The sequence below is a fragment of the Patiria miniata genome, unplaced genomic scaffold (assembly GCF_015706575.1).
Source record: "Patiria miniata isolate m_02_andy unplaced genomic scaffold, ASM1570657v1 HiC_scaffold_8, whole genome shotgun sequence".
NCBI classification, from domain to species: domain Eukaryota; kingdom Metazoa; phylum Echinodermata; class Asteroidea; order Valvatida; family Asterinidae; genus Patiria; species Patiria miniata.
This window is the reverse complement of record NW_024037075.1, coordinates 4851530-4868746: the sequence shown is the minus strand read 5'-3', so window position 1 is coordinate 4868746 and position 17217 is coordinate 4851530. Positions and strand designations below refer to the sequence as shown.

Below are 17217 nucleotides of genomic sequence, written 5' to 3'. Positions count from 1 at the left end.
CTAGGCCTATAAAAACTGCTATTTTGAGCCATTTTTTATAATTTTAAGGAAAGAGTCCCATATTTGGCCATCATTTGTCACTCTGTGCACAAACCGTATGAGACTAGTCTGAAAATTTCTAAGCGTTTTCTCAGTAAATAGGCCTACTTCAATATTTTCCCTGTTAAATTTGACTTTTTAGGACATATTATCACTTTCTGATGGTCACTGAAGGGAAAAATTAGTGATGGCCAGATATATGGGAATCTTTCCAATTTGGAAATGTTATTTTAGCTTGGGAAACCAAACTCTATATTAACCAGTTTCTCGTCCCTGCCTGCTTCCTTTTTTCCCCAGCTGCCTCCTTTTTTTAAAACTCACAATGTTGCAATATATTTAATTTATGCATATCAATATTTGTTCTTTTTATTTGTTTCCAACAAATGTAGCTATGTAGAAAGGGTTACATACGGCTTCTTTGGACATCTGCAAAATAGTCGAAAAAAATTGAAGAATCTATCCGCCGTCTTGAACAAATCCGAAATCTTGGGAGAAAAAAGAAGACCAAAAAAGTCCCCGCCTCCTGCATTTTTAAAAAAAGGACCGACGGGAAACTATTTTTTTTTTTACTCAGTGGGATGAATGTTCATTGGAAATTTGAACCTGCAGTGAGCATTAGGCTAGGACTGTGGCTATAAATTGATGTGTAACTATTTTGGTAAAAAAAACATGATGAAATTTGTGTGTACATGTACATGTTCGTATACATGTACCAACAAGTGTTACCATGACACTGTATCTCAAGGATGCAGCCTGGCACTGTATCCGGGCCATGCCACTAGGGCAAGGTAAAAAAAAAATAGGGTTTGGAATATCAAGCCTAAGCATGCACGATTTTTGACAGTGGAAACTGGGTGTTTTTTTTTCAAGCAATGGAAGGAACTCTTTTTGCCTTAATTAATCCAAAGATGCAAAATGTCGCCAACCAAATGTGCATCATCAGTCATTGCAACCATGATTGAAAAAAAAAATGAATTTGCAACTAAAAACATTTCAAATTTTGGAGAGAGCATTTTTACAACTTTTTTACAACATTTTTTACGGTATTTTTATCCAACCTTGTGAGTGGCCTCAGGATTCTAACAGTTCAATTCTTTCCCAAAATGTTCTGTTTATTCTTATAACTGAATACACGGCATTTCATGGCCATCCAGTCATAGCTAAAACACGGACTTATAAAAAGAAAACATTAGATTAAATTTCCTTCCGTTAAAAAAAGATGCCTACAAAATTGTCCATGTTCTGGTGCAGTCAATACAGATCCTGTGGTAGTAGACTACAAAACAGGTCACAGAGGGGATTAACAATGCAGTAAACACAGAAGTCGTCACACTCGGCCAACTTTAGTTCAATAGCGGACACCTGTTCATTGTCCCCTATCCATTATTCGGTAAACGGATATTGGTTCTTAACAAACGATCAATAAGTTCTTGCGATCCCTAGTCTAGCAAACTTATGCGCGCATGTGTGTGTGTGTTGCTATCTGTTTTCATAGAGTACTCAGCAGTGTTTTTTTTTCACAGCAGGTGAATTTTGGTGGTGAAGAATTCTATGTATGATCAATGGACTAACACTATGGCACAGAGAGAAATGTGATAAAAAAAGCTGCCCAGGCAATTAACCAGCAGTTTCAATTTGAGCTGTGAAAATCAGACTTTCAAAATTCCGTCATTGACTTCAGACTCAAAGGGCACTTAAGGTGCAAAATGTGACTGAGCATATTAATTTTTGCTCACAGAAAAAAAAAATGGGTAAAATGGTCGAAAATTTCCAAAGTCTGACCACAATTTCACCCTCTGCCAGTGTACTGCCCTCTGCAGTACAAAAGCATTTTTTTACAGGTTATTTTGTTCTACCAATTTTTAAAAAGTGAAGAGAATAAATTCCATCAGTGATATATTTGTGTGGAGGGTAACATAGTTCTACATTCACGAGAGACTTTCTGTTGTGGTCAATGATTCACTTTTTACCCTAAATGGTCTTGCTTTGTCCAACTCTGGTCTTCTCCACACACACACACACACAAAAAGGGGGAAAAAAAAAAATCTGCCAGAAATTTAAAGGCGCTCATTCAGGGTACACTGACCACCCTTTTCACAGACTTAATCTATCAGGATTATCCTGGGGATAATGGGAGGAAATCTTTGGTCAGACTTAAGAGTCAGTCAAATAGGTGGGTGTCCCTTCAGGGGAGAAGGCCTTTTGTAGGGATTGTTGGTGGGAATTAATGTGAATTGCATTCCTTCCAGGCAGCCCTGTCCATCAGCAGGACATGTTCAAACTTGTTTTTCTGCATCCTATAAATTGTCTCAATGTCATGTACCGGTATGGCAGTTAATTTTTCCTTTGGTTATTTTCTCTCGCTTGTGGAAATCTTTTGGGCAATTCAACGTTTACTCACGTTACATTTTTGATGAACTTTTGAGTTTCCTTGGGCTGTAATTACCTTACTGAAAAGGTTTAATAACTGTTATCCCTATGGTAGATACATGTAGAGTAGACCTAGACCTACCTAAGCATCAAAGACGACATTTAGAAAAATGTGTTATGTATGATAAACAAGACGCACAAAATCGGTTACTCCCGTAACGTGAGTAACCGATTTTGTGCGTCTTGTTTATCATACATAACACATTTTCTGGATGTCATCTTTGATGCTTAGGTAGGTCTAGGTCTACCATGGGGATAACAGTTATTAAACCTTTTCAGTAAGGTAATTACAGCCCAAGGAAACTCAAAAGTACATCAAAATGTAACGTGAGTAACTGTGGAATTGCCCTGTTCCCCAAATAGAGATTTGCAGAATCATACATTTAGTTTCATAAACTTTCATAAGTTCTGGTTCAGATATGAAATTGGGCCATGTATAATGAGCCTATACGCTCCTTGGAATTGCATGTATTGAATTTCCCTACATTAAATTCGAAGGCATTTTTGCATCCTCAACATTATAAAATCATCAAATGTGCACAAACCCAATGGAAACTCATTAACTGTCAATAGTAAAAAAGTCTAAACTAACTGTGTAAACTAACTGTGGCTGGGCTCTACCTTCCTCAATCCTGCAACAGCCATCACTGTCAAGGAACCCAATGGCACACTCTTTGTACATACCAAGTTTCAAGGGTAATTAATACACTCTCATTAAACAGTGGCTGGCCTGTACCTTCCTCAGTCCTGCAAACATTTTTGAAGTGTCTTTTTGGGGGGCGGGAGGGAGTTTGGGGTAGGGTTATTGGAGTAGCTTTCCACAGGTAATGATTCTATTTCCTTCAAATGGAAAAAAAAACCTCTCAAAAATCTTACGACTTTAATCATAATCTTATAAATTGAACAGCTTTTCAGCGTAATCTTATCTCCCATAAAGATGCCCCACATGCATTCCAATTTATTACTCATCGGCTTACAGTGCTCAAACTCGAGAGCTCAAATATTGACATTGCACAGTTGTGCAGGAACCAAGTTTGTTTTTTGTTTTTCAGTTGTCGATTCCTATGATATAACCCAGTAAATGTGTAGGCTGTTCGGCACACATCACTATCATAACAAGGAAAACAGAAACCAGAAGGGTATTATTGCTACCACAAATACAGGAAATTGTGGCTTTGATGACTGGAATAGATAAAGTACATGTGGGACTTGACCTTAGGATTCAAGTTCACCAAATTTCAAGGATGACTTTTTTTTCAACAACGGGCACATAAACATGGAAGCCAGACTTTTTTGGTGGGAATCAAAAAACAGTCACAAAAAAGCCACAGTTATTTTTTTTTAATTGAAAATGTGAACAAGAAATTGACTGGAGCGGGGCTTGAACCTATGACCTCCGGATTACCGTTCTGGTGCTCTATCAACTGAGCTATCCAGCCCCATGTTGGCAGTTCCCCAATTCGTCAATATCTTTGCTCAAGGGGCGCTAGTCACTACTTAGAGGCCATAAACCCGTATACATACAGTGTATGCAATGCAGTCAGGGATCACGCCCAAAGGCACGATACAGACCTGGGAAATAGCAAACGGGATCACTCAAAGAGGATACGGCTTTTTATTACAAATTTTCAAATGAACCACAAAGGGAAATAATTATTTTAAAAAAGTTAATTGTCTTGAGCACAATTTTTATTTGACAATGGAAATTGTTTGATTAATTTAAACAAAGGAAATATTCTAGATTAATAAAGTGTGCATGTACCGGTATTTATATGATCTGGCCGTATTTTAAACTTTTTTGTTTAGATGTCTAAAAATTTCTTCAGTGAACTGAATGAAAGAAAATTATGTAGATAAAGAAAAAAATTTCTAGAATTATAAATTCCATTCTCATATATGTAAATTAACTTGAAAAAAAAGGTAAATATAAATGTAAATTTAGATCTTTTCATTTTGGGGCTTAAATTATCGGTCATGCTCCATTTTTATCATGAGATGGTATGTGGTATCAGTTGGCACATTCGGGTGTCCAATAAGTACCGGTATGTTGCTGTATATGTGTGCATGTACAGTCTGATAAAATTTGTGTGGGAGGGGAGTATGGTAATTGGTAGCACAGCAGTGTGCAAATGGTGCCTGTGGTGATGCCACTGATCCTAAGAACAAACAAAGACTTGAGACAAGTTTCGGTTTCTGTTACATCCCCACCGTTCTGGTTCCACTGAGGATGATTCATTGTGCAAATATTCTTCATTGAAGACACCAAAGTGCTGCACTGGCTTCAGAAGTTCAGAGTATATCTTTGTCTCATTTTATCCGGACCAAATTTTTAGAATTACATGCTGGTAAGAATTTTAATTGGCAATAGATCGATCTATTGCCAATTAAAATTATTCAGGAGGCTCAAGACCAATATGAATTCATGGAGTTTCCAATTGAGCTGCTTGGAAGTGCACACATTTGCTGATCATACACAACATCAATTCGTGTTTGTTAGCTCATTATGAAGTACATTGTGTTAATTTGTATTTGTTCCCTGTTGATCCTTAACATCATAAGTGCAAGGGCAGTTTTGTGAAGTGCAAAGAGTAAAAGGCATGATGCTATAACCTCCTGCTATTTAAACAGTCACAGACAGTCCAAATTCACTTCCACTTCCCTTGCTATACTTTTAACAAAGGCTAGTCACTAGCAGTCAGTCAAGCAAGCACTGTTACTAGTCAAACTGGGTCAACAGACAAAGCAGGCAAGTGGTGGTCACAGCTGTTTTATCACTCACCAGGAGTCAAAGCAAAGCTGTATCAAGTTACGTAAACAGTCACAGCCAGTCAATCCTGCTTTAGGTAGGCTGGGATTTCTTAATGTTGAAAACAGTCGCTTGTTTTTGATTTTGACTGAAAGGACTACATGTACTTGGCACAGAATGTATGGTTGCATAGGAGAGTTAATGGGTTGATTGCCAGTGGCTGGTTTTGAGTAACAGCGTACAAGTCCAAGCAAAATTTTCTGCTTAGGAGATATTTGTACAAATTGGGTGGAGTACAGTTAAAGGTAAGGGCATACGCATAACTATTATGTGCATGTATGTTAACATATTCACAAGCATTTATTTCAGTACTTAAAGGGAATATACAACATTTGCAAACATCGAAAAATAAAACTACCAAGTTTTTACGAAATACCTTACTAGGATGTTGGTAAATGACAGTCTCAAGCATCTTGTAAAATAATGGCACCTGGTGTGAAGTCATTTTCAAGAAAATTGTATTTTTGTAAACATTTCCAACGGTGGTCGGCCGACCAGCGTTGGAAAAACCTAACTATTTTTCAACTACTGCTCCAAATTTACCATTTTTTCAGTCCAAATTTTGTTTGCTATTGGTTACATGTTCATGAACGGGTGCAGGCCAGCTAGACTGGTTCCCTTGCCTTACAATTTCCCATCATCTATAAATTGATCCATTTTTATCTTTTGTGGAGTCAGGGAACCAGACTACTTGAACATGTTTGTTTTTCTTGGTTTTTCCAACCTTTTCGAACACCAAACTTCAAAAATGTTAGTGTAACAATATTTGATCTATTATACTAACCTCTCAAATAGTTCATTTCTGAAAATTACAGCAAAAGCCAATGATGTACATTCCCTTTAATGTCTTTATTTGGACATGGGTGTGGAGAGTTGGTTCACACCAGAGACTTTTCTTCTTTCAACAAGTCCAAACCTACCACCAGACACAGTGCCATTAACGGGCCCTTTTTTATCTACAAGTGGGCAGCTCAGCAAACACAGAGCATTATACCTGTACTTGCTTATCGCTGACAGCGTTTTGGTATGATCCAATAAGAAGGGGCTGTGTAGATAGCGGAGAAGATTAATGCTACTGGTTTGGGTTTGAAAGGGTCTGCAATGACAGGCTTGTTTAAAAAAATGGGACAGGTGATAGTACACATGGATTTATTTTAAAAATTCATGTGTATGTTGAACATAGGATCAGGATTTGAACTTTTGACCCCTGCAAACCCCATTTATGTTTTGTTCAAGGGGTGAAAAGTCAAACACTTGTTGTGGTTTGTTTGAAGTTTTTCATAAGAGTCAAAAGTGGCTCAAACTTTAAATTCTCGTTCGTGTGTGAAGTTTCTTGAGAGAGGTACTTTACTGTGATTTCTCCTTTAAACCCTAGTTTTGTGGGTTTCTGGATTAATAAAAAAAGAAATTAGAGTAAGTATTCTTACATGTTTAGTTGTCTTGGCAATTTCAACATTCTTATAGATCGGGATAAAAAAAAACCTGAAAAAGAAGCAGTGTTGTTCTGAGATTGGGCGTCAGCTTGATGTTTCAGGTCAAAACGTTCTGAATGTCATCAGGAAAATACCTAAACTCTAAATATTGGAATCCTGAAACGATCAGAAAAGATCCTACATGTACTTCTCAGAACCACACTGCTCTTGTAGAAGTTGTAGAATTAGTCAAGCTGCACACAGTATTTCCGCAAATTCTCCCAAACCGGGTCATTGTATTCCTTTCTACTGGTACCTACCGTAGTTTGCTTTCTGCAAAAAAAAACCCCTGATTGTCATGTATTTTAATCTTTGCCTAAATGGGTTTATAATAAAACTGGTCCTACGGCTTCCATATTCCAACTTCTCCCTACCCCCAAATGACAAACCAAAGCAACCAACAAAAAAATCTCAAATTAATTATTTCCGTGAAGCCAGCATTTATGCAGTTTGACCTAATCACAATAAACCAAAGTAAAGTCTGATGGGCCTACACCAGGCTACACCAATAAAGTGAATCTACAAAAGGCAGAAAGTTTGCGACCCATCAGAGGAAACTCTCAAATTGATTGATTGAGCTGTCAGTATAATGAAAGCGGAAACTTTGCGAACAAAACAACTTCAGTTCAGCTCCTACAGAGGTCATTTTCATTGAATGACATCTAACTTTTATGAATTACAAGCTGCAGTGTGTGGTATTTTGTACAACGTGCGCAGTCACCATCCCATATTCACGGGGCACAATTCGTTTACGAATACAGTGAATTGCACAAAGAGAAGGGGTTTGTACATGTTTTCAGTTTGATAAATAAGTTAGGCTTAAATATTTTCAAACAGAATCTTAATATTTGGGTCCAATTTCACTTAAAGGTAGCTTTTAAGCACATAAATTTGCCAAGCAAGAAAAGGACATTTTTGTTTTAGCTGAAGCTAGCGCCGGCTAAAATTTCGAGTTTAAATCTGACTTATTGATCCCTTGAAATGTTTGAATGCTTTGTGCAGTGTGCATGGTCAAACCTTTAGTCCCTGTACTGCCTCAAGCTGCCCCAAACCGCCCTGCCTGTTACGCCCTGTGCCGCCCCAAACTGCTTCAGCAATGAATGATTTTCTTGAGTCATCAAGGATGTTCATACAAAGTTATACAGTGTATTAAAAAATGCAAGTGTCAGTAGGTTAAAATGCCAAAAAGAACTTTACAAATGCCCTGTACTCGCTATGTCTTTTAAACTTTAGGCCTATTCTTTCGATGTATCAAAAACAAGACAGTTTCAATTGTGTATTGGTCGTGGCTTTCAACTTCTGATCACAATCAGAACACCATGCCTCCTTTCTCATCTTTGTCATCGATCTTAATCAGTTCCTCTTCCTCCGTTTGACATCACCATCAGCTGAGCCTCTTTGACAGAGTGTCTTTCTTCCAACTCCCGAAAGATATGTCAAATTGCAGCTTGATTTCTTAGTCATACTGGGACTCGGGGAAACTGTTTGTGTCACATTACAGCAGAATGGCAAATTATGCGAGGATATAAATTGCCAGTGTGTGTGCTTGCCCAAGTCTTGCCCAAGGACCTTTCATGACCCCTGAATGTTCTCCTGGGATGGAAGTAATTCATTTTTTGTCTTCGGTGACAGCACTTGAATGAAAAACAGGGTTATCTACTAGAGGCATAAAATATGGAGCTGATTAAGCATCGTTAGAGGGAATGTAAAACTTGAGTTGATTAGGGTAAGGAAAGCCCAGATGTTACTGAGGAAGCACAAAAATAGGAAAAGGAACAAGCAGCAAAAAGAATAGAAAGGCCCGGTTCAGCTTTTGGAAGTTATTTGAAATTTCATGAATTTGCTCATCCTTCATATTTAGTCACACAATACATTTTTAAAGGGAAAATACAACATTTGCAAACATCAAAAAATAAAACTACCAAATCATTTTGAAATACCTTGCTGGACTGTCAGTGAATGACAGTGTAAAGCATCCTGTAAAATCATGGCACCTGGTATACTGTCATTTTCAAGAAAAGTGGTATTTTAGTATCAATTTCCAACGCTGGTCGGCCGACCAGCGTTGGAAAAAACTGGCTTTTTTTCAAATACTGGCCCCAATTGACCATCGCACTTGTTTGCAATCGATTACACCTACGGTATGAATGGGTACAAGCCAGCTAGACTGGTTCCCTGACCTTACAATTCCCCAATGTATGTAAACTGCTCTGTTTCTTCTTATATGGAGTCAGATAACCAGACTACAGGAAAATGATTGTTTTTCTTGGTTTTTATAGCATTTTCGAACCCAAAACCTCAAAAAAGTCAGTGTAACTATATTTGCTATATATTTCCAACCCCCCAATTCCATCCATTTCTGAAAATTACAAGAAAAGCAAATGATGTACATGTATACCCTTTAATACATCTTTTGTGCCAGTTTTGTTATAAAAAAAAAGTACCCAAAACAAAAAAACTGAAAATAACAAAAGCACGTCTACAGAAACCTCTGCATATTGCCCAGCAGTCAAAAGGTTGTCTGGGATAAATTCCTTCGCAGTCTCAAATTCCTCAGGTGAAACCCAGGTCATGCTTTCCTGTCGCCCAAGTCCCCTCTCTCCCCCCCCCCCCTCTCTCCTTCTGTCGGTAATATTTAATCTGGATTAAAAATACTTCCCCTCGTTGAAACTCAATCAGCGGCGAGTGGAAATTGGGTTCTATGAATATCGCACCCGGGCTGTGGTTCAGCTGGGCCATTGAAATGTCAGAACAAATTCAATTATTCTTGTCGCTGCGGGCTTGTTATTCCATCGTATAGTCTATAGTCCAGGTACTTAGAATAATTGGCATTCATTAGGCTGCCTATTTTCTTGACTCGTTCTGTGAACTGAAAGTGCTAGCCAAGAAAATCTGCGCTAACCCTGTAAGCACAGAATTCTCACTTATGGGATGTACATTATGTGCATAAGCAACTTTTTTTAATCCGTGAAATACGCTAAGATTTTCATAAGCGTAGAATTTTCTACTACCGGTATTGTTAGTGGCGATTGTTTGCTATACCAGCAGTTAGCATCGATTTTTTTTGCTAACGGTAAGCAGAAGCGTGAAATTGGGCCCTGCTTAGTCAGTTACAAAAATTTATGTAAATTGTAAAATTCCCTCTATTAGTGCAGAAATTTAGCACTCTAGCTCAAAATTAATATTGCTGGTTCATTTTGAACAAGAAGTTTTAGTGTCTGATATACCGGTACTTTCACCTCACCCCCTCTTCCCACCCCTACCCCATCTCTAGCTCAGTTTTATTAATGTGGTTCTGTTAAGTATTGTGAATGTCGAACCCCCCCCCCCCTAAATCTCCTGCAATTTTGAGCCGTCCAAAATAATGTGACTGCAGCGCATTAGCCTAGATATGAGCGGAATGTAACCCAATTCATGTGCTGCAATAACAAAAGCAAGGGTCAATAGGTCAAACTGCTCGCTATGACTGGTACCCTTTGCTCGGTAAACAGACTTGCTCAACCCCGGCTGACTTACATACGTTGGTTGGAGGTACCGGTACAGCTAAACAAGGAAAATTAATAGTTTCCTCGTTCGTTCAACACACCCAATGTGATACTATTTAATTAAAGGGGCGCATTCATTTTGTTTATGTTCCGTTTGGTGAAGTTCGCTGTCGATCAGAGGTCAATTTTTAAATCCAATCTTTTCAAGTGAGTAGTCTTGAGTAAAATTTGGCTGCCAGTTCAGATTCGTGTTGCCTGGAGTAAACACAAATTTATATTAAAGCTTGAATTTTAAGAAAATGAAATTTACGTTCTTTAAAGTTGCATTGTCTAATAAACCTAAATTTATTTCTTGTGTTAGGGTATTTTAATAGTCTAGTCTCTAGAGTACTTCCAAATCAGTTTGCTGAATGGAGCACCCAAAAAAGAAGAAATTAAAGTTTGAAAAAAAGATTGAAGTTTTGCCTGCAATTGGACCCTGGACTTTTGTTCAGATTAGGGTTCACGTAATTTCATTTCAGGCATTCAGCATATTTATTTTGAACTGTGAACAAGTTTAGAAAATTAGTGGGGGATCATTCGAATGTCCAATTTGGCATAAGGTATGTAGGCCTACATGTTTTTGAATGCCGCAACGTACATGTACACAATGTAACTCCTGGAAAAATATTCAGATTGTTTCTTAACAATCTGTTTTCCACGCCACCAACTTTCCTGAAATTTCGCCCTGCTGTTGATAAATGTGGTCCTGAAAGAATTCCCCGTTGTGAAAACAAGCGTCACATTTCACACTTTTCCCAAACTTTTTTTCTTTCTGCAACACAAGCAAATTCCGAAGAATGTACCCGCAACCAACCGCGGCATGGGGTCTTGAGCCCAACCTCACCGCATGGCACCTTTCCTTTTTGATTTCCCAGTTTACAGACTGAATAAGAAAATTGTACATGTTGACCTTGGTACCAAATAAAAAGGGATTTTTTTTACGAGCCACAGTCAACGACAGGTGGCATCATGGGAAACATTGCTGGCCCAGTTTTGCAGTTTTGTGTGATTGCATGCTTTTTAGTAAAAAAAATAGTTTCTCGTCCAGGCATTTTGACACAATGAAGGAAGCAGGCACTTTTTTCTTCCCCCCCCCCCCCCCCCCCGGGCTTCAAGGTTCAGATGGATTCTTCAATTTTCTCGACTCTTTTGCCGATACCCAATAGTGTCGTAAGGAGATGTAACCCTTTCTACAACTGGAAGCAATTTAAAAGACAATTATATTGACAATATTTTTTTTGCAAAATACCCGGTATATTGCAAATGCATGAATTAAAAAAAATAATTATGAATTAAAAATGAAAAGAAAAGAAAGTTGGCCTCGACATCATAGTAACAGCACCCTCATAGAAATAACATCATGACATTGTAGAACACATTGGAGACCTTAAAAAAAATTAGGTTTTCAAATATTTTGCAGGATTGTACTTTAGGAAGGTATGTCTTCAGCCCCGGCTGCCACAGTTAATTTTGAGTTTGGGTTCTTGAAAGTTTTAAGTACAAAAGGGTTTGTTTAACTTCAACTCTTCTTGTTCCTTATTTTAAGTCCCTTTTTTGTTATCTGCCACTCTCTGTACATAAACATACATTGTATTGTAACTCTTAGCAATTATGGTTGTAAGCTTTGTGTGAACTGAATTGAATTGAAAGAGTGAAGTGCCATTTGATTGTTAATAGTGTACATTTGAGGAGAAATGTTCCTAACCAAAAAAAAAGTACATGTACCCAAAATATGCCTTATTAAAACTTTTACTTAGTCCATGTACAAGAATGCTATTTTTCTCACTGGGTGGCGAACGTGACATTGCGACTGCGCCCGACATTTCCTAGCCGAAAACAGCTCCAAACCCTCATTGAAAGCGTGTGTTTGTCAGCAATTTGTAGGGGCTTGCTATGGCTGTATATAGACCTTAGTGCCGGAAGGTGGGATCAGGGAAGCCTGCTGTTATCCCCGGATACCGGTCAATCGACTCGCCACATTTGGGGAAGTTTTACTTCATGGCGGGGACTCGGGTTTCGGTTCACCCCGAGGGAACCGGCTCATGTTTGTTTGCACAACGGAGTTCATTACTTGTTTGTTAGAAACATGTTAGAAATGACTTTTTTTTTTTTTCTCGGTGTTGTTGTCGTTCTAGACTTTAAGTTATTTTGAGTTCTAAGTGTAGAGCAGATACCCGGTACAGTAAGCCCAAAATAAAACTGTGATGAAAACCTCTTGTCGGCAAAAGCGATAAAAAGGTTTGATCTAGGGAAGCAGGCAAATTAGGGCAAGGGTTTAAGTTGCCTAATGCTGCAAGCCCATGGCCTAATGCACCATATTTTATAAATTAGTTCTAGTACCCATTGTCAGTGATATTCTGTTTTGAATTTCCGGGTTTAGAGGCACAGAATTAACTGGTAAGCCTGCATGTAGTGGTCTACAATGTGACGACAGTCAAACTCATTTTCAAGACTGAGCTGTGAGAAAAATGTAGGATCAGTGATGCCAAAATATAGTATGCTGATTTTACGTGAAAAAAAAATCAGTTACCAAATTGAATGAAATAATGTAAAGACCAACATTCTTTAGGACCTAATTTTGAGAACTTTTCAGGATTTATTTTAGAAATTTAAGAAAATTTAAACATAAGGTTTTCTAAATTCTGTGCTCCTACCGTTATGTTGACCCTGCCTTTTCCAGCGGCCAAACAGTTGAAATAAACTTGTTCATCACAAGCCAAATCACAGTCCATCACAAGTCAAATCGCAGACCATCACAAGCCAAATCACACTCCATCACAAGTAAAATCTCAGTTCATCACAAGTCAAATCACAGTCCATCACAAGTCAAATCGCAGACCATCACAAGCCAAATCACAGTCCGTCACAAGTCAAATCTCAGTCCGTCACAAGTCAAATCCTAGTCCGTCACGTCAAATCGCAGTCTATCACAAGCAAAATCACAGTCCGTCACAAGTCAAATCACAGTCCATCACAAGTCAAATCATTAGTCAAATCGCAGTCCATCATAATTCAAATTGCAGTCCATCATAAGTCAAATCGCAGTCCATCACAAGTCAAACCGCTGTCCGTCACAAGTCAAATCACAGTCAGTCACAAGTAAGATCCCTTGAACATTTGCAAAGGCAAGCCTTTGTCAAAGCTCAATTTGAACAGCTTGTGTGAGTTGAATTGGGAGTGGAGGACTTGTGATGGACTTGCAGGGTCTTGCAGGGTCTTGTGTCCATCGCGAGGACTTGACTGAGCCAACAACTGAACCTCAACAAATAACTTAATATCATTTACATGTGTTTGTATAATTGGGCACCATCATTTTTCCTCCATCTCCGTTCCCAGGTGTAAAGATGTCGCCTACCACCTATCAGCACTCCCATCGGTCACAGTCATCATAGCATTTTACAACGAGGTGTGGTCAGCCCTACTACGGACCATCTACAGCGTGCTCAACAGAAGCCCGCCCTCGCTGCTGAAAGAAATCATTTTAGTGGACGACTTCAGTGACAATGGTAAGATGAGCAAATTGCCTTTAAAATGGCGAAGAGAAGTTGAACTCATGTGATGTAAAAGAGTGTACTTGTTTCTTGTTATTGCAAAGGTGAAGAAATAATTTGTGACAAAGTTGGAGAACAGCATGCATTTCGTAAAGACGAACGTTAAAGGGAATATACATCATTTGCTTTTGCTGTAATTTTCAGAAATGGATGGAATTGGGGGGTTAGAAATATATAGCAAATATAGTTACACTGACTTTTTGGAGGTTTTGGGTTCGAAAATGCTATAAAAACCAAGAAAAACGATCATTTTCCTGTAGTCTGGTTCCCTGACTCTATATAAGAAGAAACAGAGCAGTTTACATACATTGGGGAATTGTAAGGTCAGGGAACCAGTCTAGCTGGCTCGTACCCGTTCATAGGTTTGTAATCGATTGCAAACAAGTGCAATGGTCAATTGGGTCCAGTATTTGAAAAAAAAGCCAGTTGTTTCCAACGCTGATCGGCCGATCAGCGTTGGAAATTGATACAAAAATACCACTTTTCTTGAAAATGACAGTATACCAGGTGCCATAATTTTACAGGATGCTTTAGACTGTCATTTACCAACATCCTATTAAGGTATTTCGCAAAAACTTGGTACTTTTATTTTTCGATGTTTGCAAATGTTGTATATTCCCTTTAAGACTGCACACATTGACTCAAGCATGTGAATGGCCGACAGTGAACACTTCTTATCCAGAAATTCGAAAAAATAAGAACATTTGATTGAAAATGAATAAGTAGGACCCAAAAAGTGTACTCAAAGCATTAATCACAATACATCTGGGAAACCGTCACCTTGAAGGTTATGACATTTTCTCCTAACTTGTAGGGAGCACAAGTCTGTGTATACAGCTGTGACAGGTGGAATTAACGAGGCATTCCATAACGTCTTGCTGCCATCTCTGCCTTCATCAATCATCAAATTAACTCAAGACTATTAAATACCAACCCTCTCCCCTCTTGAATCTCAATCTTCACCCCCAGTAGACATAGTGGAACAACTCAAGTCCACCCCTCGCCGGGTGCGCAGCAAGGTGAAGCTGGTGCAGACCACTAAACGGGAAGGGGTTGCCAAGGCCCGCCTGGAGGGGGCGAGGGAAGCCTTAGGAGAGGTGCTGGTCTTCCTTGATTCGCATTGCGAGGTTAACACACACTGGTATGGTATGCTGGAATTCTGATGTTTATATCATTTTTTTATGTCGGTGCCCTTGTTTTAAGACTTTCATTGCCATCTTAAAAAGAAAATAAACTTGCAACTACATTTTAGGCTCATCTGTTTAAAGTTAAATTCTGAAATTATGTTGAAGGTTGCTTCATTTATGGTGGCCCTGATGGGACATTGTAGATTTCTTTTTCAAGACATTGCCAAACTGTATGATGTTATCAAAACAAAAAAAGATGTAAACAAAAATGTTGGTATTGTGAGAGAAATGTTTTTGTATCTATTTATTGTATGAAATTTTGTTGTTGAAGGGCTTATCCAAATTAAGCTCTTTGCGTGATATCCCTTTATCTACTAAATTTGCAACACAAATCTAAAAATCCCCCCTCCTTTTTCCCACTTTACATGCTTGTTGTCAGTCTCTCCCTAATTAAATCACACACCCTTCAAATTAAATCAAGGATGTCTGACCACAGCTGAAGTACCCAGACATGACCCAAACAAACATCACCCCAAAACAACCCCTAACCCCCCCCTACCATGCACCCCTCCTATCTAATTACCACCCTAACCCTGGGGCTATTGACACTTCAATTTTCACACCTCCAGTACATGGGGGTTATCAATAGGGTGCAAGGGGTGCTAAGAGTTCGCACCTCGCTAAACAGGGGATCAGACACAGGGATTGTGCATTGTGAGTGCTGTTGAGTACACGCTCCAGTGATAATGAATGGGGCTACTGTTATGGGGATTTCTGGACATGTTTTTCCCCAGGATTTGTTTACTTTTTTGGGAGAAAGTTTTATGTTGTTTTGGTTTGAGTGGTTGTGTAGTGTTGTACTTGTAGGCCCACAAGCATATTGTTGTCTTCATTCTCTGACAACATTGAGTTTGTTTGTACATGTTGTACATGTTTTTTTCTGCAATCCTGATTTTACAAGGGTTAATTGGCCAAAATTTGCAGTTTCCCATGACTTGAGTGCGAAGTGATCCAATACATACATGTACTTGCATTTTTAAAGCTACATGTAATTTACATCCCATGAAAACAGCACAAGAATAACGTGAGCTATCAAACTCAAAATTAATAAACCCTAAGTTTATAATCTAGTAGCTAACAGCTGCAAATTACTCGTAACTCTTAAATCTCCTCGAAATCGAGGTCAAAACAAATCATCTTTCGTCAGGAGCAAATGGTTGAATATGGCCAGCATCACACTTTCCTGTTTGGCCACAGTGATTTTTTTAAGGGGTCATAAATTGTGTTGGTCTGGCTGTACTTACAAAGTATGGGCCTTATTCAGGAGTTGGCCATTTTTGTCGAGTTCCCTGAATGTATTTCATTAATTGTTAACTGTTGAATGGGATGGCGCCACACTATTTATGCAGGCACAATGCAGCCTTAGTTTACTTTAATTTTTGTTTAAAGTATGGCTTTAAACATTAGGGAATGTTTAATTACAAATTTTGAATTATTTATTGAAGCAGACTGGAATTTATTATAAATTAACTTGCTTTCATTTCTCTTCGCAAGTTCCAGAATTAAAAATTTTACCTTAAACTTTCAATTCAATATGGCTGACTCGTGAATAAGACCCATATCTTGTAATGTAACCAACAATTCTCGACTTCATACAATTCTCTACTTCATACAGGGTCTGTTAAGAATTGCTGTGTAGTCCTGTTAGCACAGGACGTTGATACTAACTTTTAGAAATCTGTGGCAACTTACAAAATGGAACAAGGGTTAGAGGGGCCCAGTAGGACTTGGGCCCAGTATCCATCTGAAAATGACATGGTGGAGTACTGCTGGAAGGGAATTCCTTGGCCCCTGCATAGCTCCATGGTCTGTTGCAGGACCAGGAGTGCTTGGGTCACCTCACATGCACCCAGCTGGCAGCCCAACAGCAGGACATAATTGAGTCTAATGAGGTGACCTCACAAGTGGGTACCCAGACAGATCATAAAAACACAGCAGGGCAGTGACAACCTTGTCAAATCAACAAGGACTCTTGGACAACCACTTGTGTTGTTAACTCCTGCTTATATTATTAGGGTTTGGTCTTCATGCTGGCTTAGACTTCAGGAGATTTTAGCCCCCCCCCCCCATGTTAGGGACTCTGTGACCATAATTCCACATTCCCTGAGAACATACAATCTTGTTGCAGGATATATGTACAAAAGTTTGAGTAGGCCCTATTCAAGTATATTTTGACACGAATGGCTTCAAATCGTATCCTGAAAC

The 17217-nt window shown here is 38.7% G+C and overlaps 1 protein-coding gene across 2 annotated transcripts in view; it reads left to right on the top strand.

Annotated features, from left to right (window-relative positions):
- The window catches only part of LOC119719147 (polypeptide N-acetylgalactosaminyltransferase 13-like), a 37297-nt gene that overhangs the window by 649 nt on the left and 19431 nt on the right, over positions 1-17217 (top strand). Inside the window, exons 2-3 of one of the 2 annotated variants that reach the window (XM_038188472.1) lie at positions 13611-13780; positions 14798-14966. In XM_038188472.1, coding sequence (XP_038044400.1) covers positions 13611-13780; positions 14798-14966 — 339 coding nt within the window. Of the gene's footprint in view, positions 1-13610; positions 13781-14794; positions 14967-17217 lie in introns of both variants that reach the window. The other variant, XM_038188471.1, reaches the window with a different exon arrangement.